The following is a 24,867-nucleotide window of genomic DNA, read 5'->3' as shown; positions in this document are numbered from 1 at the left end:
TTCTACCTAAGAACACCCACTTTGCAGAGGGCTGTAAATTTCACACTACCCGGATTATCTCATTTCATTCTAGAGCAATTCACACGTGTTAGATGAGAAAGCGAGGTTTAACATACTCTAGCGACCAGGTCAAGAACTTTATACATACATATATACGTTTATATACCTATGTAAAATATGTATAAAATTTATACAAAACATATATACATACACAAACTATGAATTTATACATACGAATATTTCTAACTATGAATTGTAGTATATTATACATACATTATATATATACATTATGTGTATGTAATATACACACACATTATGTGTATATAATATATACATGTCTATATATGTGTGTGTGTGTGTATAAAAACTTGTGACAGGTTAACTCAGAAACACCTAATACCAGCATTACCACTGACTATTACAATGCACTGAATAGTTTATTTCAATCCTGACATCTGTGTACAGATGTTACAAACTGGCTTTTTTTTTTTTTTGGTCTTTTTGTCTTTTTTTAGAGCTGTGGCCACAGCATATGGAGGTTCCCAGGCTAGGGGTCGAATTGGAGCTGTAGCTGCTGGCCTATGCCACAGCCACAGCCACGCGGGATCCGAGCCGTATCTGTGACCTACACCACAGTTCATGGCAATGCTGGGTCCTTAACCCATTGAGCGAGGCCAGGGATCGAACCTGCAACCTCATGGTTCCTAGTCGGATTCATTTCGGCTGTGCCACAACAGGAACTCCTAAAGTGGCTCTTCCTCCACGGATACTGATATCTTATTTTCATCGCAGCACCTGGTTTGCATCAGATCCTGGGATGCAGGACTCACGGGGATGCTGAAGGCCACATCCCATTCAGCCACAGGAACTCTGAAAGCCCTCAGGGCTCCTGTGCCCTCTTTCTGGGTGGGCCATCTATAAGGGATGCACGGCGGACCCCTGGGGCTGCCCTACCTGCGAGTGCGGTAGAACTGGCACCTCTTCAGCGGGATCTTGGCCACGTGCTCCCGAAGACCCACGAACAGGACGCTCTGGCTGTGGAGGATCTGCAGGCTCCTGATGGGCTCCGGCCGCCTCTCGGGGAAGAGCTCGATCTCTTCCAGCAAACAGCCGCCCGAGCTCTGAGTCAAGGGCGCCCGCACCTTCTTGATGGAGCCGTAATCTGCCAAGGCAACAGGAAAAGAAGAAATTAAGGTCCGTGGGTCTCACCCGTCCCTTGCCGTTAAGCCTCCAGCGTTCCCCAGCCTGGCTGCACACAGAATCAGCTGCATTCTCACAAAGGCTGAGGCCTGGGCCCCACCCCGCACCTGTTCGACCAGCAGCCACTGGATGGGGCCGGGCGCCAGTATTTTTACAGCTCCCAGCAGAGCTAACGTCCATCCACTGGGCTACCAGCTGGTGGTCCAGATACAAGTCTAGAGACCCAGCGCGCAGTAAAGCTCACTGTGGCCCAGTGCTGCCAGCTTGCACGGTACCACAGAGGGCGCTGGGTCGGAGGAATCCTGGAGACCACCTTGGATTCTCAGTGCCAGACGGAGTTGCTGACGTTGCTGCCCTAGCACAGCAGAGCCGGGGCTGGAGGCCAGCTTCAGATACACAGGAAGCAAAGGACAGCTTCCTTCCTGCCCCGGAAGCGCACCCCTCTCTGCCTCTCCGTCCAGATCACCTCCTCCCTCTTTCTCTCTCAGGTGTGTTCTTTAGGATGCTCTCCTGGGTCTCCGTTCCACAGCTTCTTCCTTCCTGTACTACTGAGCATCCCTTTCGAGCTGGTCCCCTCCCGACTCCAGGGTTTCTGCTCGCCACATGCTCACGCTCACTTATTTTGGTTATAAGTCCTGCTGGATGACAAGTGTCCCAGGGTCCCCTGAACCAGAGACTCCCCAGGGTGGTGGTGAGGGGCACGGAAAAGGGTCCTCTCAGCCAGGGAGGGGCACGACTCAGCCCACACTCGGTGTTGTTGGAACCCAGACTTGCAACACGTCCTATTGTCCCTGAAGCACTGTGCCGAGGCCCCTGCAGCCAGGCTGCAAATCCAGGGTGTAGACTCAACCTCCAGCAGCACCTCTGAGAGCCGTGAGCAAGTTCCTCAAATCACCCTGAAGGCACTGGCTGTAAAAAACCCACGGGGATCTGAGTTTCAAAACACAGCGATTCTTGCCGTGGAAACACAGACAAGGAGGCTAGGAAGTTATCTGTGGCTCTTCTGATTTTAAACATCCTTCGTCTCTAAGGACTCTCATAGGAATGGAAAACGTCAAAGGCATTTTCTGTCCCAGTCTTCTGAGATTTGCAGATTGATAGGAGACTTCAGACCAAGGATGTTTACATTTAAAAAGAAAATACCCATGTGGGTATATATATTATCCTGAGTTCATCCCGAAACGTGTATCTGAAACATCTCCAGTGAACATTGATGGATTATGAGCTGCCTGCTATAAGCATGCATTCAATTATGTATACAGTAGCATATGCAGCATTAGTAAACTATTGCGTAATTTTACTGTAGGTGAGCTGGTTGAACGTGTAGCTTTTGAGAATTACTACGTATGCTGAGAAGGTTAAAAACATAGTACCTGTCTTAAGGGAAGAGTGTCTGTTTGTGATCACATAGCAAGGGAAGGAACCAGGGGGAGGGAGAAGAGGCAGAGAGAGAGAGAGGGAGGGAGAGAGAGAAGGGGGCAGCCTGTGTGCAAGGCAGCATTTTTACAAACGCTCAGACGTAGGTGTGGAAGAGAATTTGTATGTGTTTATTAGCATGAGTCAATCTAATTTTGACTTGGAAAGCACAGCTCCCAGTTGGAGGGACATTCAAGCCAGTGATGTCTGGGCCTTCCTGCCCACACAGTGCAATGCATCAGAGATGGGCACAGCACCAGCACAAAGATGGGAACGAGGTGGGCACTTCAGGGCAGGTGACCTTGACAGGGTCTCAGCCACACCATCCTGAGAGGGCATCTCTACCAGCAGATGGAAGTGCCAGCCTTCCTGTGGGGCAGTGACAGGCACAGAGTCTGCGCTGCCCTCTGGGACATGCTGACAATAGAACAGGGTCTGGGACAGGGGTTGGGAGCCCGCCACCATGAGGTGAGCAGCAGGCTCCGATGAGACTTAAATAAGAGACTCAGGATAAAACAGAACATTTTAGAGCAATGCAGGGGTGGAGGTGGGGCAGAGGCAGCACAGGTGGGTGTCCAGCTGGAGAACTGTCATTTTATCTTTTGACTGTTACCACACTATTTTCAGGGGAAACATGGGTGACAGAGCTAAATCCTATTCAGCAGCTGAACAGTTTCCTGGCTGTTGATTATTTATTTTGCTGATGGATTATTACCCTGAGAAACCAAATTAGTAACAGTTCAAACATCAATATGCTCACATGCATGGTGAATTCTTGAGCAATTGTGGGGGAAAACACATTTTTAAAATATTTTCAATAATTTGATTTAAAAGAATGAACCACTGTGGATCAAAACTTCTCCACGTGTACTTCTGCCCATCTTGTATCTGACTTTCCAGTTGCCTGGGATCTCACAAAACTACAGGGCTTAGCATTTCAGAGAATGGTTCGTAGCCTGGCTTTATGTCTTGTCCACCACCTGTGTCTCTGCTTGGTCCTCGCTCGGAAACATCTGATCTGGGAGCCTTGTGAAGCCGCCTGTCCTATGGGCACCAACCAGGTCAGCACCTCCAGACCCAGGGGCCCTGCAGGAGCTTCCTTCTGTTTTTGCTTTATCATACTTGCCACAGTTTAATAACAAATGTACTTGTTTTTTTTTTTTCCTTCTACACTTGTCCTTATGAAGCTCCAGAGACGATCAAGAGTTTGCCTTCTGCTGTCTGCTATATGTTCATCGCCACGGTCTCTGCGGAGATGAATATACACGAGCTGAGTGAGAAACTGAGCAGAAGAGTGAGGGAAGAAAGGAAAGAAAGACGAAAGGAGGGAAGAAGGCAGGAAGGCAGGCAGGCAACTATTACGCAAATGTCATGACTTGTGCATTAGCTAAAAAGACTCCCGATTAGTATGTTTGCACCGCAACCTTTAATGAGAGTTAGGACATCGGTGTGAAAGTGCGAGAAGAACTATTATTTCGCCAAGTCCCAAATGTTTCCAATGAAAGTGTCATAAACCAAATAGGAGTGAGGAAAAACATCTTCATTGGTGTCAGCTGGAGAAATATCCGTTCTGAACATTTGCCGTAGAAAAATAAAATCATGCCCACCTTCCACACACCTGAAACTCAATACGCGAATCAAAGTCAGTGGCAGGAGAACAGAAATGCCAGAAAAACAGAAAGCCTTCTCAATCAATTCTTTAAAATTTTGAGATCAGAGAGAAAAGGACAAATTGGCGCTTCCTGTCCATCTCAGAGCCCCCCTCCCCAAGGAGAGAGGAGGAAGTGTGGCTCTGTAAGTGCAAAATCGGAGCTGACAGCAAGAACAACGCGCTGGCACTGCTTTAGCCCAAATGCTCCTGAGAGTCACCTTTTTGTAGGTATTTTGAAACTATTAACTACTAATTATGTTCTGGACACAAATTTGAGAGTCTTATATTTGCAGTTTATCTTGCAAATGGAAAACTGTAGCTATTCATTGTGGAAGAGACAGAGCTGATCAAAACTGATCATGTGGTTGTTATCTGCAAGGCCTGAATAGTTGTAATTACAAGAAATGTAAATATTGTACTGAAGGACTTCTATTTGCCTCATTTCAGCAGAACAGGAAGCATGTTGACTTCCTAGAGGGTTGGCAGATTAAACAAAGGATGCCCACTTAATTTGAATTGTAGATAAACCATGATTTTTTTGGTATTACTAAAAAATTCAAGATTATTCAAGGTTTAGCTGAAATTCCAATGAAAGTGGGCATCTTATACTTTTATTTGTTACATCTGGCAACCTCATTTTCATCCCCATCTCATTCGATCATCTCAGCAAGCTGATAACGATGAAGCAAATGCATGCATGAGCATCCCCACTGCATAGATGAGAAAAATGAGTTTCAGAGACTAGAAGAACTGACACGTATTTCCTATTAATGGTCCTTTCAAAATCCTGTAAGGGAGTCAGACGTGAAAAGGAAGGTCACTTCAATGCTAATGAAAGTAACAATGGACCACAACGCAAACACTCATTAAAAAGCCAGTGTGATACCTAGGAAAGGGTAGTTTTATTTAGATTGTCTGCATAGCCTGTTCATCCCAAGAACTCTTCTCGTAGTCTTGAAAGTCAACGTTCTGATCCATCCATCCATCGGAAGCCGCCGTCACCCGCCCACGTGGAAGACACGTGGAGGCAGCATCTGCTTTAGAGAGCACCGGGTCCCCCCAGGAGCCAGGACCACATTCCTTCTGCATGGGCACAACGTCAGGCACAGACAGGCACCCACAGTGACTGACATCCCTGCTGTCTTACACCGTCTATTTAAAGAGTCCATCCGTGTTACTGCAAATGGCCTTATTTCATTCTGTGTCATGACTGAATCCTACCCCACTGTATACAGGTACCACATCTTTATTCATTCTGCTGCCGATGGACATTTAGGTTGTTTCTGTGTGTCTTGGCTATTGTGACTAGTGCTGCAATGAACCACGGGTGCATGAATCTTTTCAAATCATGATTTTTCTCTGGATATATGTGCAGGAACGGGATGGCTGGCGTATAGCAGTTTTATTTTATCTTTCAATTTTTAATTTTTTTTCCATGCTGTTTTCCATAGCAGCTGCACCATGTTGCATTGCCAGTGATATGAGAACGCTCCTGAGCAGAAATCATCAGACTGTAGGTCTAAACAATTCCTAATACTGACTTTTGCTGGTGACTAATTAAGTCATGGAAGATCAGAGGCACGTCAGACGTCAGACGGGGGCGGGGAGGAAACACAGAGGCAAGATTGGACGATCAGACTAAGAAATATGTTCATTTCCACCTCAAAATGCTGAGCCATTAGGAAAACGGCTAAAGAAAAAGCTAAGGTCATTAATAAAATGGTTTACCAAGGTGAAGTTGGAATACTGTCATATGAAACAGTCGTAAATCCAATTTTAAAAGTGACTGCCGGGGAAGAAATATTTACATCGTTCTTATCAGAAGACTGGAGTGTTACTTAGAAAGGACATGAAGAAATTCTTCCCTCCCAAAAAAGTTCCAACCACAAGAAATGACCCATGAAACACTGACGCTTGCTCCACAGCCTCTATCCCACAGGAAAAATGTTTGCATTTCTTCCAGGATGGGTAAGTGAAACAAGAACAAAACCAAATAAATATAAATGCACGTGTTTTTCAGCAGAAGGTTAAAAATAGACGTATTTTGGTTTCAGTGAAAAAAAAAGGTTCTTAGAGCAGAATGTGATAGTAAAGAAAGCTCCCAGGACAGATTCCTAACACTTTTCATGAGAGCAGAGTGACCTGCTCATGGGACCTGGGGACGCAGCAAACATGATTGGCATCTACATAAAAGCTCCAGGCACCGATGCCTGGAGGCAGAAGCCCTGGAGTGTGTCTAGACCCGCACCATCCAAAGGAAATACAGAATAACCCATGTCAGCAATTTAAAATTTTTCTAGTGGTCACATTTTAAAGAGAAAAAAAAAAAGGAGTTCCCATCATGGCTCAGTGGTTAATGAATCCGACTAGGAACCATGAGGTTGTGGGTTCTATCCCTGGCCTTGCTCAGTGGGTTAAGGATCCGGTGTTGCCATGAGCTGTGGTGTAGGTGGCAGACGCGGCTCTGATCCCATGTTGCTGTGGCTCTGGTGTAGGCCAGTGGCTACAGCTCCAATTCAACCCCTGGCCTGGGAACCTCCGTATGCCACGGGAGCGGCCCAAGAAATGGCAAAAAGACAGAAAAAAAAAAAGACAAAGAAAAAAAATGAGAAGGTAAATTAAATTTAATTATAAACTTTGATTTAACCCAAGGGATCCAAAATATTATAATATGTAATATTCCAATAGGTAACCAATATATAATTATTGAACGGCTCTGCCTTCTTTTTTATACTGTCTCTGCAATGAGGGTTCAGTTCAGACCACCCAAGATTCTGGTGTCCATCAGCCCCATGAAGTTATGGTCATGGTATTGGACAACTTGAAGATGAGGTGGCCTGGGACAGCCCACTGCTGCTCTAAAGAGCCAAGTGCCCACCACTCCCCCAAACAGGCAATAATTTCATAACCCACAACATGGCAAGTTTCCTTTGACTGCATTTCACATATTGAGCTTTGCCATACAGTTTTCACTGAACAAAGGGCTGCATCTCCACAAATGTTTGACAGTCCTTGCACCGGAGCTCCTGCTGCAGAAAAAAGGATGCAGGTCCTCAGAGGTTCACTGAAGGCTCCTGGCTGCCCAGCAAGTGAGCAGAGCCCCGGAATGGGCATCTCGCCCCTAATGCCTCACTCAGCCACCTGGCATCACCTGCTGGCAATTTTCCCACGGGCAAATGACAGATGTCCCGTGAGAGCAGATGTAATTACTTCAGGTTATGTCAGAACCTTGTGGATCGCCACAAAGTAATCAGAACCATTAAAAAAGGTTTTTTCCCCCCTTTTCTGTTTTTGTTTGTCTGCCTTGTAGAGTTTTCCTTTAACTACAGGTGAAGCTTGTCCCTACTCTTTTGGAGCAGAGCTTCTCTCCCAAACCAAAATAGTGAGGGCGACATGATTTTACATCACCCATAGCCTGAATAATCACCATATGAAACCTAGCATAAATGAGAAAAAAAAATACTGATATACCGAAATTACCTATACCAAAATACCAACTTTAAGCTAACAAGGAAAGGGAAGCACAGATGCAAACTTGATGGACAAATAGAAAAATACCGGCAACCTTCCTTTCCCTAATAGGGTCAACTTTCTGCATCCAATAAGATAAGACCTTGGGGGAGAATATGCAGGACCCTACTGGTGTGGCCGCTCTACAGGCCTATCATCTACCGTCATTAGGTTTTCTAAACTAAAATTTCAAAGAGTCATAAACTAAACTAAAGAGTCATAGGATATCAGAGTCAGAAGGAATCCATAACAACCTTTTGAATTTTGCAGGTAAGGAAAGCAAAACCCAGAAATGTTGATTTCCAAAGGTCAGGCTATTGGGGCAAAGTTTAGGTCCTCTTTATATCAACCAAGTACTGCTTGCTAAATTTTTGAAGCCGTCTTTGCTTTGGAAAGTACAAGAAGAAGTCCTTACAATGGTGAACCAGTACTAGTATGGCTGATGAATTTCTAAAAGATCAAGTGGTCTGATAAAACGGTGTATTAAGTCATAGCTGTTATTCGAGATAAAGGTTAGGCTATGATTTATGGATGTGCATATCTTTTTTTTTTTCTTTTTGTCTTTTTGCCATTTCTTGGGCCGCTCCTGCGGCATATGGAGATTCCCAGGCTAGGGGTCTAATCGGAGCCGTAGCCACCAGCCTACACCAGAGCCACAGCAACGCAGGATCCGAGCCATGTCTGCAACCTGCACCACAGCTCACGGCAACGCCGGATCGTCAACCCACTGAGCAAGGGCAGGGACCGAACCCGCAACCTCATGGTTCCTAGTCGGATTCGTTAACCACTGCGCCACGACGGGAACTCCAAGGATATGCATATCTTATCACCAAATTCCCTACACAAACACCTATGGTATAAGTGGTGCCAAGCCCAGGATAGATCTGGCTTCTCTGCCAGGCTAGGGGCTCTCATTTCCACAAGCTTAGGAAGGAAATAAGAGAATGAATGGATGAAAAATGCCTAGAATATTCATTTTCAGTTGTTTTTTAAAAGAGGATACAAGGTGACAAAAGATTGGTTGAAACAAAAAAATTACAATAAAAGTAATATCCTTAAACCACTAATTTCTTTTCTTTTTTTCTTTTCTTTTTTTTTTTTTTTTTTTTTTTTTTGTCTTTTTAGGGCTGCATCTGTGGCATATGGAGGCTCCCAGGCTAGGGACCCAATCCGAGCTACAGCCAGCCCACACCAGAGCCACAGCAACGTGGGATCCAAGCCGAGTCTGTGACCTATACCACAGCTCACAGCAAGGCCGGATCCTTAACCCACAGAACGAGACCAAGGAGCGAACCTTCGACCTCATGGGTGCTCATCAGGTTCATTAACCGCTGAGACATGACGGGAACACCTGCTAATTGTTTCTGTAATGTAAGTTTTATGTAATATGAACACTAATACACATAATTCAGTTATCATGGTTAAAAATTGACAATACTGTTGTTTACTTTGGGGGAAAATTGCTATGTCCCTAAATTTCAAATTCCAGTTGGGTAGCCAACATGGATGCACGTGTTTAAACAAGAGTCTATTCTGTGACTTGATGGGATGGTTACATAAAACAAGCTCTCACTGGGCATGAAAGGCACCTTAAGAAAAGATAGGGATTATTATGGGCCGAATTGCGGCCCCTCAAAATTCCTATGTTTAAGTCTTCATTTCCTAATACCTCAGAACGTGACTATAGTGGAGAGAGGGCCTTGAAAGAGGAGAGGAAGGTGAAAAGAAGCTGTATGGGGGGTTCCTCCTCTAATAGGACTGGTGTCCTGATAAGAAGAGGAAATTAGGACACAGATGCAGGCATCCATGTGTAAGGCCACATCTGAAAGATGCCCGTCCTCCAGCCGCGGGGAGAGGTCCCAGAAGAAGGAAACCCTGCTAACCCCTTGACCTTGAACTTCTAGCCTCCAGACCAGTGAGAAGGACATTTCTGTGGCTTAATCCATCCAGTCTGCGGCACTTTGCTGCCTTCGTTAAGGCAGCATGAGCAGACCGGCACGTGGACTTGCTTAAGAGTAGAGAGATCCTGTCCCCTGGATGATTTGCTCCAAACATTTCCACACTAGACTCCAAATTACCTTCCTGTATTTCCCTAAGATATCACGACTCACGTTCAAGCGCGAAGGCAGCACACACACTGTTCGGCAACTTTCTTTTTACCTTGTATGATGGTGACAGAAGATTCCTATCAGTTAACAGCCTGGCATTTTCAAATATTGTCATTTATGTTGCTTAATGCCCTATACATAGGATCGTGGACAGAAAAGCAGCAGGAGATGATACAGAACATGTAGCATTGTGAAAAACAGGTGCATTTTGGTAAACATTATAATTCAGGTATCTTAGGCCTTGCTCACAACCTTTATGCTAACGACCCTAGTGATTTGCTGGGGGAAAAATTAGTCTCAGAACGAAGTTCAAGGACGAGCCTTCCAGGATTTGAGGTACAGGTTGCTGAAGACAATGAATTTCTTTCTGGAGGATGTCTGGAATTTTAGCCTCACTAAAATTTCAGGAGTTTATGAAAATAATCTTTTATTTTTGGAAAGAAGGAAGGTAGAAAGGAAAAAAGGAGGGAGAGAGGGAAGGGAAAAAAAAAACAACCCATGATCAGTTCGATATAATATTTACTATTGCGATAAATAGCAATAATAATTTTGATTGTTCAAACTTGTATATGATCAGACAGCCTTTTCAACTCATTAAAGCGTCAACAATGAAACAATATTTCCTGTCATTATATTCCATGTATACAGGAGCTTCAACTCTAATGAGCTTGAGAACCCTGAACAATGAACAAAGGCCCAGAGAAATTCATTCTTGGGTATAGCAGCCCGAAGCACTTGCAAAACATAAAATAATTATGAAAAAACATTTAAGGGGTAGAGCTGTAACATGCTCAATACATTATAATTATTATTATTTTTGACTTTTGTCCTTTTAGGGCCACACCTGTGGCACATGGAGGGTCCCAGGCTAGGGGTCGAATCGGAGCTACAGCTGCCGGCCTACACCGCAGCCACAGCCACACCAGATCCGAGCCGAATCTGCGACCTACGCCACAGCTCACGGCAACACCAGATCCTTAACCCACTGAGGGAGGCCAGGGATCGAACCCACAACCTCATGGCTTCTAGTTGGATTCGTTTCCGCTGCACCATGACGGGAACTCCAAATTTTTGTTTTAAGAAAGGAAAAAAGTCACACCAAGAGAAGGCTAGTTCAGGAAAATACAACATAAAAATGTGGGAGTCTCGTGAAACCTTAGATGGTTAAATCTTTTCTCGTGATTCCGTCTCTCCTGACTTTTCTAAGTTTTGCTGTACATGTTTATGATGCGCTTGCCGTGTGCCGAATCCAGTACCAAAATTAAACCTGTGAACAGGCCAGGTGGCAATTCTGACAAAGGTCGCCTCTGACAGAGCTGTAGATTCACAGCAGACACCAAGGCCACTAACGGGGCGGCGGGGGCGGGGAGCTGAATCACCTTATTTGCAACGGTGCATTTGACTCTGTTTGGGTCTCTGCTGCTGCATCCCAGAGACATTTTCAGTGTTTGGTCTCATCGACCCAGACTTACTGCCAGAGTAAAAGAAAAGCTTTTGTCTTTGCATCCGTTCCCATTCCAAGCGTTATCAGTGAGGTAATGATGAAATGCCCTCTTCTGCTCCCCGGGCAGCACGTTGCCATAGCAACAGATCATTATATAAAGTTCATCAAGTCAGCCCCTTGTTACGCCAAAGTAGCAGACGGCGAATATGTTTCGAAAGTTCTTTCTTTTTTCCCATAATTGAGCAAATGAATTAAATTGGTCTTGGCATCGGAAGCTCAGCATCGCATTTATATAGAAAAGGGGACTTAAGAGCAGAACACAGGCCTTCTTGGCTACTGTAGGCCTGCAAAGGGGATTTTAATGAACTCGGTTTATCAGATTCAACGAATGGCTTCTATTTGTCCTCACAGCGGAGAGTTAGCCAGCTTGAACATACTAGTTATAAATTAGACGCAACGGTCTTTTATCCCAAAGTATTATTTTATGCCCTATTTAAGTACCGTCACCCTTGGCAGCTAAGTTCCAGGGAAGCAGGTGCTGGGGGCAGAGTCGATCTTATTCATTCTGCTCTCAGTGGCATCTAGAACAGGGCCCGACACACAGTAGGTGCTCAAGTAGAGCACAAGGTTCACTGTGTGGACCTGGTGCCCAGTGGTCCATGTTAGACTCCTGTCTCCAGGTCACGCACGTCTCTGGGTCTCAGCTTCACCCTGGGCCCAGCTCACAAGCTGGGGACCACGTGGGGAGCTCACCCACGCAGATGGCTTAGATGCTGCCTGGCACGCGGGGTGTGTTATGTAAGAATCCACTATTATTTTACTGCTCTTTTTAGCTTATAGATTATAAGCCCTTACTCAAGTTTTGTCTAAAACGAGCAAGCTCCCTGCCTCTGTCAGTACTGCCCACACCTAAAGCAGAGGGGTAGATAATAGCTCTATTACAGCAACCTCTGCTGCCTTCCTGAGAGACACAATGAAACAGAACACTCCTTTAAAGACCCTGAATCATAAGCCGATGCTTACAGGAAATTTACCGCTGGAGTTTCCTGTGACTGAGGACCCTGTTACATTTAAAACGAGTGTGCAATTAATAAAGTCCCCTGGGCATCCTTTTCTAAAGCTCTCATCTAGCCCCAACGTGCAATTCTAACTCTCATCATTCTGCTAAGGCGGCCATTCGAGTTTCCAGCAGGAAATGACTCTTCTTGGATTTGTTGTATCTAAATTACAAAACAGCCACCCAGTTGGCAAAGCTGGCAGCCTTTCTCTGACAGTCAGCAGGCAGGAATACAGAGTCTAGATTATCCTCTCATTCCCAGTGGTCAAATTCACACTGCATCGGATTTCATCGGGTGTGGACTGAGGCGGTTGAGAAAAACCTATGCCAGGCGCTTTCGTATTTTGCACCATTAACTTGGAAGGAAAAAAGACAGCTCTCTCCTCAGTGGAATAAGAAAAGCACTTTGTCATTTTTCTGACTCGCTACACTACACTAATGATGAACTGGTGGCTGAGATTCCAAGTTATTTGGTAACTTGCCTCTTCTCATAGGCCTTCTTTCGGTGTGAACTTATCCATGCTTATGGCTTCGAAGCCAATCCGAGGTCTCCATTACCGACCCAAACCCTTCTCTTTAGCTTCAAAGAGGGATTTCCAACTGACTGTCAGCCCTACTAAAGGAAACCAGAGCTCAGCATATCCCAAAAGCAAATGTGTCTCCCCTTTGGCTCAAATCTGTTCATGCCTCTGAAGTCTCATTTCATTTGTCAGGATAAAATTTTCCACCTGACCCATCCTATGTTTTAGCTTCATCTCTCTCTCTACTCACAACAGCAGCTAATTTATTTTACTTTTATTTTTATTTTTTTTTGGCTTTTCTAGGGCTGCACCTGCGGCATATGGAGGTTCCCAGGCTAGGGGCCTACTCGGAGCTGTAGCTGCCAGCCTACACCACAGCCACAGCAACACAGGATCCAAGCCGCGTTTGCAACCTACACCACAGCTCACGGCAATGCCGATCCTTAACCCACTGAGCGAGGCCAGGGATCGAACCCGCAACCTCATGGTTCCTAGTCGGATTCGTTAACCACTGAGCCACAATGGGAACTCTGCCAGCTAATTTATTTTTTTCACCTTTCCGAGCAATTGGATGCATCCATCTGCAGGTTTTCCACATCCTCCCAAACCTTCTCCAGGCAGCTCCAACCCTCCCCTCTGTGGGGTGTTTCTGACCCTCCCAAGCCAGGTCATGGTTTCCAAGTCTCTGTGCCTCTGGGATCCAGAGGAAGAAATCCCTAACCAGTCCAGGAGGAGAGGATGGGGAAGGGAAAGTCTGTACTTTTCAACTGGACCCTGAAAGATGAATATCATTCACCAGGCACAGAAGGGAACGAGGGCGAGTGGGGGAGGGGGGCGTCCTGCCAAAGTGGGAAGATTAGGGACCGTGGCTCAGGGACTTGTAGGAGCAAGGGTTCCTTGGAAGGGTGATGCATCGGGAATGACCACTGGGAAACAGTTCTGTTTACATGTGTTTGTGCAACGCCCCACACTAGATCAAGTGTGATAAAGGGCTGAGCTCTGCAAAACACTTTAACAAGCCATGTGGAACAGCGTATGTAGCACAGCTGAAGATTCCAGCTCCCTGCGGATCAGCAACTTCAGCTTCCCAGCCCATGGACCATGAACAGGTTATGAATGCACCGTGGCACAGATCTCCTCCACGCACGGGACAGTGTGGGCAGCTTTGCCCTGCTTGGCTGGTCTCCATGGCAGCAAGCAGCCTTGATTTTTCCAATGTGCCATGTACAGAATGCCATTTCCTATGGTTGCCATGACTGGGAAGGCCTGCCCTGGCCAAAGTTCTCCATGCAGCCTCCAGGAGACGCCCATGGAGGCAGAGACAAGCACCCCGGTAAGAGCAGAAAGCTGGGAATCACCCAAAAGCCAACCAACAAGATTACGTTCAAGTGAAGAGTAGAAAACCGTATAGTGGCAAAGATGAAGGATCGTGAGTTGTGTGCATGCACGTGGATGAATTTTGCTCAAAATTTTTAAAAGAAAATCTTAGGAGAATACGCATAAATCCATCTACCTAAAGGTCAAAACCATATAAAATTAAGCTATGCCCTCTAGGGAATAAAATATGGTGAAACGATAAAAGAAAGCAAGGAAATCATAAAAACAAAATTCAGGGTAGTGGGTACCTTGGGAAGAGGGTTTGGGTTTGGGGGGTGTAAAAAGGGGCCTTCAGAACATTTGTGCTGTTCTCTGTCGCTTGGCTGATGGGTAAACTGGCACACCTGTGTTATTACTTACTACTCTTTATACTGAAAATACCTATCTAAAATAGTGCCTATAATTACCCCCCAAAAAACTTCTTAAAAACGGAAAGCTAGAGTTCCATTGTGGCTCAGGGGGTTAAGAACCCGACACAGTGTCCGCGAGGATGTGGATTCAATCTGTGGCCTCCCTCAGTGGGTTAAGGATCTGGTGCTGCCACAAGCTGCAGTGTAGGTCACAGATGCGGCTTGGATCCAGTGCTGCTGTGGCTGTGGTGTAGGCCTCAGCTGCAGCTCCAATTTGACCCCTAGGCTGGAAACTTCCATATGCTGCAGGTGCAACCATAAAAAGAATAAGAAACAAACAAACAAAAAACCCAACTACAAAGAAAGCTACTACACAGAATGCAATTTTTTATATTTGCAAACTTACCTTTTTAGGTGAACAGGCATACCTGTCACCCCCGCCCCAACACACAGACACACGATAGGATGCTAATTTTGATGTAAATATATTACAATAGAAATGAGTATTAAGAACAAAAGGCATTGTAAGTATATAATAAGGCAGACACTTCTATTCCCTAACATTCCTCTGGACGCAACGCTTATTCTTTGGACAATGTCCTGAACAGAGCTGGGGCTAGGTGTCAACACACTTCTTGCCATCCACCCTAAGGGCCTGGGTATGGAGGTGTCTGGCAAGAAAGTCTCCCCGTGATATGAGGGGTGGACTTCGGTTGGGATCCTTTTGAGAGTGAAAGATAAAGGGGTAGGGGAGAGAAAGCTGGGAGGTGGCAGAGAGCTGCAGGCGCCTCAGGAAAGCTTCCCGGTGACCACTGAGCCTTCGAGGTGTCAGCTAAACTCACACGACGCTTGCTGTGCCTTGTTCTTTTTAATTTTATTAAAACAATTAAACTTTTTTTTTTTTTTTTGTTGCTTTTCAGGGCTGCACCTGCGGCACATGGAAGTTCCAGGCTAGAGGGTGAATCAGAGCTGCAGGTGTATAGCACAGTGAGGCAGTGATGCTTATATACCTATCAGTTCTTTTTCAGATTCTTTTCAATATAGGTTATTAAGCACAATGGAATAGCTTTCCCTGTGCTACACAGCAAGTCCTTGTTAGTTACCTAGTTTATAAACAGTACGTATATGTTAATCCCAACGTCCCCATTTGTCCCTCTTCTCAGTGTTTCACCTTTGGTAACCAAATGTTTGGTTTTGAAATCTTTTTTTTTTTTTTTTTTTTTTTTGTCTTTTTGCCTTTTCTAGGGCTGCTCCCATGGCATGTGGAGGTTCCCAGGCTAGGGGTCCAATCGGAGCTGTAGCTGCCGGCCTACGCCACAGCCATAGCAACTCGGGATCCAAGTAGGATCCGAGCCACGTCTGCAACCTACACTACAGCTCATGGCAACGCTGGATCCTTAACCCACTGAGCAAGGCCAGGGATCGAACCCACATCCTCATGGATACTAATGCAGTTTGTTTTTTTTTGTTTTTGTTTTTTTGTCTTTTTGCCTTTTCTAGGGCCGCTCCTGCGGCATATGGAGGTTCCCAGGCTAGGGGTTGAATCGGAGCTGTAGTCACCAGCCTACACCAGAGCCACAGCAACGTGGGATCAGAGCTTCGTCTGCGACCTACACCACAGCTCACGACAACGCCGGATTCTTAACCCACTGAGCAAGGCCAGGGATCGACCCGGCAACCTCATGGTTCCCAGTCGGCTGCGTTAACCACTGGGCCACGACGGGAACTCCTGGTTTTGAAATCTTTGAGTCTGTTTCTGTTTTGCGAATAAGTCCTTTTCTATCATGTTTTATTTGGTTCCACATGTTAGTCATCTCAAGGTCAGGTATGACAACATACGTGATTATATCATTGAGGACCTACATGCAGTGCTTATGCTGATAATTAATTTTTGAGAACCCTTTCAATACCACAGGTGAGGATTTTTTTAAATGACTTCAGAGTCACATCCATGTATGAGATTTTAAGTATGAAGACAATTATTGAAATTTTTATAACACAAAACAATGAAAATTGAGGGCTATAAAAACCTGATATATCTGTTCTAGAGGTGTGAAAACCAACTTCTACCGGTTTTAACTCAAGATCGTTGCAAGGAACTTTTACCAATGGTAGACAAGTCTCAATATTTTAGCCTCACATGGTATATGCTGAACGCATATTTTCTAGTTAAAGAAGAAGAGAAATCCTCTTTCTTGAGCAAATTTTCTTTTCCTCTCTCCACTCAAGTTTAATTTCTCAAATAAAAAAATTACATATTTAATCAGTTTTATTATTTCAGAGTGTATGATTAGACTAAAAATAGAGTACAAGAACTGCCCTCTGAACATTGTTTTAATCTCAAAATGCTTTAAAAATTTCAGAGTTAAGCTTTTGTAGCCTTCAGAAATCCGCAAAGAGATGATAATTATTCACTTGGTCAGAAAGTTAATTAATTTGCACTGAATGCTCTTAACTGGTGAAAAAGCTCGGAAGCTCTTTTTCTTCTTTCTTTCATCTCTGGGCCGAGCTAACATAATGACAATGTGGCTGGATGACGGAGGGATGAGTAGCTGGACAGATGACAGATGGCTCCCTACTTGCCACCTACCCATTTATTCAGTATTTATTTAGCATTTGCTGTCAGCCAGGGTACAGCAGCGGAAGGAACACTTTTCCTTGACATTTTTTTTTTTTTTTGATCTACAAGAGCGACTGCATACATAAATATAATTTCAGGTATTCTTTTTTTTTCCTTTTGTCTTTTTAGGGCCACACCTGCAGCATACAGAGGTTCCCAGGCTAGGGGTTGAGTGGGAGCTGTAGCTGCCGGTCTACACCACAGCCACAACAATGCCAGATCTGAGCCACAGCCACAGCAATGCATGATAGGAGCCGCATCTGCGACCTACACCACAGCTCACGGCAACGCCAGATCCTTAACCCACTGAGTGAGGCCAGGAATTGAACCTGAATTCTCATGGATACCAGTCAGATTCATTTCCACTGAGCCACAACGGGAATTCCTCAGGCATTCTTGACTTTAGGAGTTGGTTAGGTTTTGGCTGCCTTGATTCTTCATTCAAGGTCTCATTAGCAAAAATCACACCTTCAGCTTCTCTGAGAAAATACCTATTTATCCAACAGCTAAGTCAGATACAAGCAAATAGGTCGTTGCTCCTAGGACACTGGTTTCAAACCCCATGCCATTTTCAACACTACGAGAATTGTATGGTTTCTTGGTAACCTCTGCGGCATCTTTTCGGAAAGACACTTCCTTTTCAAGACCATAAAAGGCCCTATTTAAAACTATTACCTTTAGAAAGGACAAGCCACGAGCCCCTACTGCACAGCAGAGGGACGTATACCCAGTCTCTTGGGATAGAACATGAGAGAAGATGGTATGAGAAGAAGAATGTGCACATATGTATGACTGGGTCACTATGCTGTAGAGCAGAAAGCGGCACAACATTGTAAGTCAACATACTTTAATAATAAAAAAAAAAAGAAACATCAATTTGGCCATTTCAATATTTCAAAAAGGAAAGTATTTTAAACCAACCAACAACTGGATCCAAGTATTATAAACCAACCAACAATTGGATAGCTTTTTAACTGCACTGTGGGATTGTGTAATTTTTTGGCAAGAAATAACTTATAAGAAACTCTGATGTTGACATCTCTGCAAATGACACGTATGATGTCCCACACCCACTCGGGTTTGTTTGTAGACATGCCGCTGTCAATCACCACACGACTGTCAGGCTCTTTACCCCAATCCCAGTCTGCTGCTGGGATCCGGGCGGAAGGACTATTTCCTTCCACCTGTGCTAATTCCCCACTGTGATGGGGGAGCTCCCGCTTCCTCTGATGGGCTCCCGGTGGGAACGGCCCTATTTGCAGGTACACCACCCTCCCTCTGCCTCAGCGCTTGCTCACTCCCAGGTCTGTCAAAGCTCTTCCTTTCACACGGACGGATTTCGCTCCCCACATCTCCTCCGCAAAATCCTCTTGGCAAAGAAATGATGGGGTGTTTTTACTTCTGGTCACTCTGCCGTGTAATGACTTCTAGAAGAAAGCTCATTTAAAATGTCACCATTAAGGATATTTCTTTTCTTTTTTAAATTTTATTACAGTTGAGTTACAATGTTCTGTCCATTTCTGCTATACAGCAAAGTGACCCAGTTATACATATAGAGACATTCTTTTTCTCATAATATCTTCCCTCATGTTCCGTCACAAGTGATTGGATATAGTTCCCTGCGCTGCTAGCAGGACCTCATTGCTCATCCATTCCACACATGTAATAGTTTGCATCTACTAACCCCAAACTCCCGGTCCATCCCACTGCCTCCTCCTTGACAACCACGGGTTTGTTCTCACACAGTGGAGACAATGCCCATTCTCTCCTGACCCTTCTCTGTGTACTGCCCTCTGCTTCAGAATTTAATTACCTAGAGGCCAAAGCCTAAATCTCATTGCCAGGCAAGGGTCATGCATACAAGACAGCAAGGTCGGTGGATGGCACTCAGGCAAAGAATGAAAAAGGTCGGCGGTCAAAGCCAAGGCGTCAACAATCCTACAAGTAATTTCTGCGGTCATCAGGTGCCGGTCTGCCTTGGCCCAAACGACCTGACACCTTTGTCGAGCCTCCGTGACCATGTCCTGTCTGTTGGATGAAATCACTACAGAAAGATTTACTCCAAAGACAACGTTCCTATCAAAGGGCGAGGGGGGCAACACTGTCCCCTGACCGGAACCTGAGATTTCCTCCGGCAAAGATTCAATTTGTTAACACATCATAACAGAATCAAATTATTCCAGATTTTATGGTACTGAGAAGAATTCTGCTTAGAGAATGCGAGGGTGGCCAGTTGAGAGCAATTTCGCATATTCCATTAATGTTCACCCGCCACCGTGAAGGAGGGGGAGTTCTAAAAGTCTGTTCCTTGCCTTCCCAAAGGAATCACAAAACCGCATCCACAGAACGTCTGCGTCAGTCCGGAGCAGGGACCATGTCTTCTTGGGGGAAACCTGAATGCGCCCCAGTGGTCCTGGAGTAACTGGGTGGCAGACACACAGCGCCCCCTAGAGGGGAGATGCCATTGCCAGACTGCCTATAGGGTGAAGTCAGGGATTCTCCTGACAGGGTCTAGGTTTATCCCTAGAGTCAGGAAAAGACCACACCTCAAGGTCACAGTACAAAGAAAGGAAGGAGAAGTGAGAGTAGAGATGGGGGGAGGGGGTGCAGGCAGAGACAGTGATGGCCATTACATTTTTAATGTTGTAAGATATTTTATTTGTCTTTGGTTTGTGATGGAATTATCTGTTAAATGCCATAAAATATATGGCATTTTCTCCCTGCCTTCCACTTCTACACTATTGATTGTTTTTTTTCCGGGGCAGACATTAGCTCACGGAGCACTGGAGCCAATGAAAAATGAAGTCTTCAGTCTAGATGACCAGGCGTAGAGCCAATAATCAATGCAACTGGGCAGCTCAAACTAGAGGGAGAGAGGTTTTCGCCTTTGAATATGAGCCACCCTAATAGTTGCAGGAGTAGATGTTTGTCCCAAGGAGAAACATTTTATATTTAATTTTAAACTTTTAAGACTGAAACTTACATTGAGAGTTTTTTTTTGTTTGCTTGTTTATTTGGCAGGGATGGGGCTTCGGGACACTTCCTGTGGTAGCAAGTTTCTAAAGTGGCCCTACAATCACATACATATGTACCCCCTCTTCTGGAGTAGCCCAGCCTGTGATGATGGTATGTCACTCTTGGGATCAGGTGACATTATACGGCCATAGTGAGGGGTTTTACAGGTGTTGATTTTGAATTAAAGTGGGATTACCCTTTGTGGGCCTGACTTAATCAGGTGACAGCCCTTAAAAGACAGCCAGGCCCCTCACTGAGAAGAAAGGCTCTTTGCAGTCTGGATGGAGGAGGTGGTTATGTTGGAGAAGGAGCTGGGTGGGGAGGAACTGCAGGCAGCCTGTGAGACATGACAGTGGCCTCTGCCAAAAGCCAGCAACCCCCTGAGGCCCTCAGTCAAACAGCCACAAGGAAATGAACTTGTCTGACAACCTGAATGAGCTGGCATGTGAATTCTTCACCAGCCACGCCTTCAGATGAGATTGCAGCCCTACCTAACATCTTAATTGCAGCCTGCTGAGACCCTGAGCAGACAAGCCAGACAAACACAGGCTCTAGACTCATGGGAACTGCAAGGTAATAAATGTAAGTTGTGTTACACTGCTAATATTATACGTGTGTGTGTGTGTGTGTGTGTTTGGATGAAACACCTTTTAACAAATTTTGTACTAAGAAAAGTAGGTAACAAGTGTTGGTAATACCTGTACAATGTATTTAAAGCATTTTCTCCCAGATGATGAAATGAATGAGGATGGAGTGGCCATTTAATTGGGAGTTTTATTACCTATGAAGACATGTGTTCTTAAGATCATTGAGAGAAATCCTTTTATAATAACACTTGCAAGTTTGTCGTCAAATTAGCAGACAGGTGGGTCTTCTCATAATTGCATTTCTAGGACAAAAGTATCTGCAAAAACATATCCTAACTTATGCATTCCAATAACTGGTGCTCTACAAAGGACTTACCTGGCAAAGTTTTCACAGCAAATGGTTTGAATGTTTCTCTGCACACGTGGAGGTCTCTAACTCACAAAACAAGAAAACCTGGGACCCTGGATGGATGTTACTAAAATCTCCTTGGAGCAATGATATCATTTCACACAGAAACACTAATATACTAACTAGAGTTTTGTGTAAACAGGAGGACAGCAGACTTTGGAATAGGGGGCTATTTTGCTAACCTCCAGCACCTGCCATGACAGCTAAAGGAACAGGACCAAAAATGTGCATCGGGCGGGATTTCTACGAAAAGACCAGGTAAAGAGACACAGTTTGTATTTCTTTGGTCCACAGACTGCAATGTTTTATGCCCTGGGACAACTGGCAACCAATACCAATCATGTGAAACATGAAAGAGAAAGAACGAAAGATTTACACGAGTCTGACACAGAGAAAGAGGAGAGAGAAAGCAGATAGAGAAGGAAACAGGAGATGTAAAACTGGCTCCTCTGTGAAGACAGAAGTGGATTGCATCAATTTAGAGTAAATTGGGATATTTACTCATTAGCGTATAACTTCAGATTATTTTGTGGTTGGGGAACGAGGCATAAAGTACGAAAATTATTCAGGAAACATGTTTAAAAACATATTAAAACCAAGAATTAATGTTGCTATATTTAGTAAAACAAAACAGGGAATTATTTTTATACCATGTTAAGTGGTTTGGCATATATTACACTGCACTCCACAGCAGACTTTTCATTTTAATTGGGCCTGACAGAGTAATACCAAAATACTCATTTTTTGTTCGTTGAGTTCAGGACATGGAGAAATGGCAGGGGAGCAGGGGAAAGGCGGGCTGCACTTTAAATGTGGCTGCGAGACCAGATGCAAAGTGGAAAAGTACACCCAGGTGAATTAGTGCCCGGGGCCGCTGCAGTTTAGAATAGCACATCCTCGGCTTAAAGCAGCAGAAATGTGCCACCCCACAGTTCTGGAGGCCTGAGGTCTGAAATCAAGGTGGCAGGGCCACGCTCCCTTGAGACGCTGGGTACCTTCCTTCCTGTGTCTTCCCAGCTCCTGGGGGTGGCTCTGCATCACTGGTGGTCCCTGGCTTTCAGCAGCATCACTCCAGTCTCCGCCTGCATTGTCACATGTCCTTTTCCTGTGCGGGGGTCTCTCTCCTCCTCTTATAAGAACACCAGTCATATTGGATTAAGGGTCCACTCTCCCCCAGTATGACTTAATCTTAACTGATTGTCTCTGCAAAGACCCTATTTGCAAATGAGGTCACATCTGAGCTATTGGCGGGTTGGGACTGCGACATATCTTTTGCGGAGATCACAGTTTAACCCGAGACACCAGGCAGTTGGGATTGTCCTTCACCGCTGCTATTCACTGTAATTATATTATCATTAAAAACTCAAAATCCATTAAACTTTATCAAATAAGCACTCAAAGGACACAATGCTCCCTTTCGGCTCGCGGGAACCTTATATAAATGGACACGTGCAGGGCACATCCAGATTGGGTGTGGGTTTCCAATTTCCAGGGAGCAGGTCAGAGTGTGGAGCGATTGTAAAAAAATCTTTCCAAAATAAGGGTTTCACCAATGAATGCCTGGGCGTGACACTTAGGCAGTTGTGAATTGATTAGAAATATTAAGGGAGATAATTGCCAGTAAAAGGCAACAGTAACCGTATTACTTAATTTTTGGTACCTGAAAAAATCTCCCTAGGGTCTCTGAAGTCTTCGGTACTTTAGCCCGAGGGAAGACTCAGCAGTCTTCCTCTCTTTAGAAGGGAGCTGAAAAACTGAAGAATTAGGCACTGGAAGAATCTATCTATATATATATGTATACACACACACACATATACACTATATATACATATATATGTATAAATAATGGGATTATTATTTCATTATATATATATATATATATATATATAATTATATATATCATTATGTGGGTGTGTGTGTTTATAAAATCCCATTCCTGAAATTCATTATTTCAGGAATGGGATTTTGACTTCTGCTGAGCAAGGTGCAATTGCTACTCTTACAGAAGTTTCTACAACATACTTATTTATTTATTTATTTATGTCTACTTAGGGCCACACCCGCGGCATATGGAAGATCCCAGGCTAGGGGTCAGATTGGAGCCGTACTGCCGGCCTACACCACAGCCACAGCAACGCGGGATCCGAGCCGGGTCTGTAACCTACCCTGCTGCTCACAGCAATGCCAGATCCTTAACCCACTAAGTGAGGCCAGGGATTGAACCTGCGTCCTCAAGGATGCCAGTTGCACTCATGGATACTAGTTGGCTCGTTACCGCTGAGCCACAACAGGAACGCCCTCTGGAACACTTTCTATTTCTTTGCTTTTCCTGCCAGCTCATTTTGGAAGTATTACTGATTTCTGGATTTTAATAATGATCGGTAGCAAGTAACAATAAAAATGCCTGTTCTGTGTTAAAAATACACAAGCTGAGAAGGAAGGACAGGATCGCATCGTTGGTTTCTCCAGGGTCTTTGTGGACGCGGGAGTCTGGGCTTCCACCTGCATCGAGGAATCGCCTTTCCGTCTGGTTACCTTGACCCCCAACCCTGTGACCAGCACAATGTCACCTACTTCGTGATCCCTTCAGTTTTCCTTCTCACTGAGATGATTCCATGCAGTGGTTGTGAACTTCATAAAAACCAGATTCTGGAGTTCCCGTCGTGGCACAGTGGAAACGAATCCGACTACAAACCATGAGGTTGCGGGTACGATCCCTGGCTTCACTCAGCAGGTCAAGGATCCAGCATTGCCGTGATCTGTGGTGTAGATGGCAGACGTGGCTCGGATCTGGTGTTGCTGTGGCTGTGGTGTAGGCCAGCAGCTGTAGCTCCAATTGGACCCTTAGCCTGGGAACCTCCATATGACTCAGGCACGGCCCTAAAAAGATAAAAGACAAAAACAAAAACAAACCAAAAAAACAGATTCGGGGTCTAATCTCTGGTGAAAATAGTGAAGGTCACATAGTCCCTCCAACTGAAGTCCCAGAAAGTGACCCCCCCCCCAGTCTGTCTCTCCCACCTCTTGAAAATCATTATACGCAGTGGATCTCGTGTGCTGCCCTTAGAAGGTCCTTCTTAACACTGAAATCTTTCCTACCCCATGTTCCTTCTTCAGGCTTTATTTGTTTTTCTCCATCTAACATTTAAGGTAACTATTTTATTGTTTGTTTCTCGTTCTAAAAGATAAGCTTCTTGAGGACAGGGAGTCTGTCCACTGTGTATGGACAGACTGAATCCTCTGCATGGAATTTGACATGAAAACTGCAGGTTCTCCCTTCTCGGAAAACGTTGTCAGCAACCACTGAATGGCCCAAACCAAAAAAATAAATAAATAAATAAAAAATAATAATAATAAAAAGTAAAAAATAAAATAAAAAAGCAAGTGAGACCTTGACGTTACCCAATTCTCTCCCCTTTATACCTCCCAGAACAATCTATACTGAATCTATCCGTTTCTCTCCATGAAAATAACCAACAGTAGTATTTCTAAAACTTTTAAAAATTATCACTCTGGCAAGGAGACGTTCACATTTTTTTCTGTACTTGTCCTCACACCCATGAAAGTTTAATACGAAAGACAGCATATTTGTTTAAGCAGTA

At 44.7% G+C, this 24,867-nt stretch overlaps 1 protein-coding gene across 17 annotated transcripts in view; it reads right to left on the bottom strand.

Annotated features, from left to right (window-relative positions):
- The window catches only part of SEMA5A (semaphorin 5A), a 530,468-nt gene that overhangs the window by 115,573 nt on the left and 390,028 nt on the right, over positions 1-24,867 (bottom strand). For all 17 annotated transcript variants that reach the window (XR_014831038.1, XM_085001952.1, XM_085001944.1 and 14 more), the window contains one exon: positions 955-1,162. Coding sequence is in view for 16 of the 17 variants with exons in the window: in XM_085001952.1 (XP_084858078.1) it covers positions 955-1,162 (208 nt within the window). In the remaining variant the exon portion in view is untranslated. The remainder of the gene's footprint in view (positions 1-954; positions 1,163-24,867) is intronic.

Source organism: Sus scrofa, chromosome 16, assembly GCF_054392235.1.
Source record: "Sus scrofa isolate SSC_HxYL_T2T_F1_AM1 chromosome 16, Sscrofa_HxYL_maternal_Yorkshire_Landrace_v2.0, whole genome shotgun sequence".
NCBI lineage: Eukaryota > Metazoa > Chordata > Mammalia > Artiodactyla > Suidae > Sus > Sus scrofa.
The sequence above is the reverse complement of the archived record's forward strand: the minus strand, read 5'-3'. Positions and strand labels throughout refer to the sequence as shown.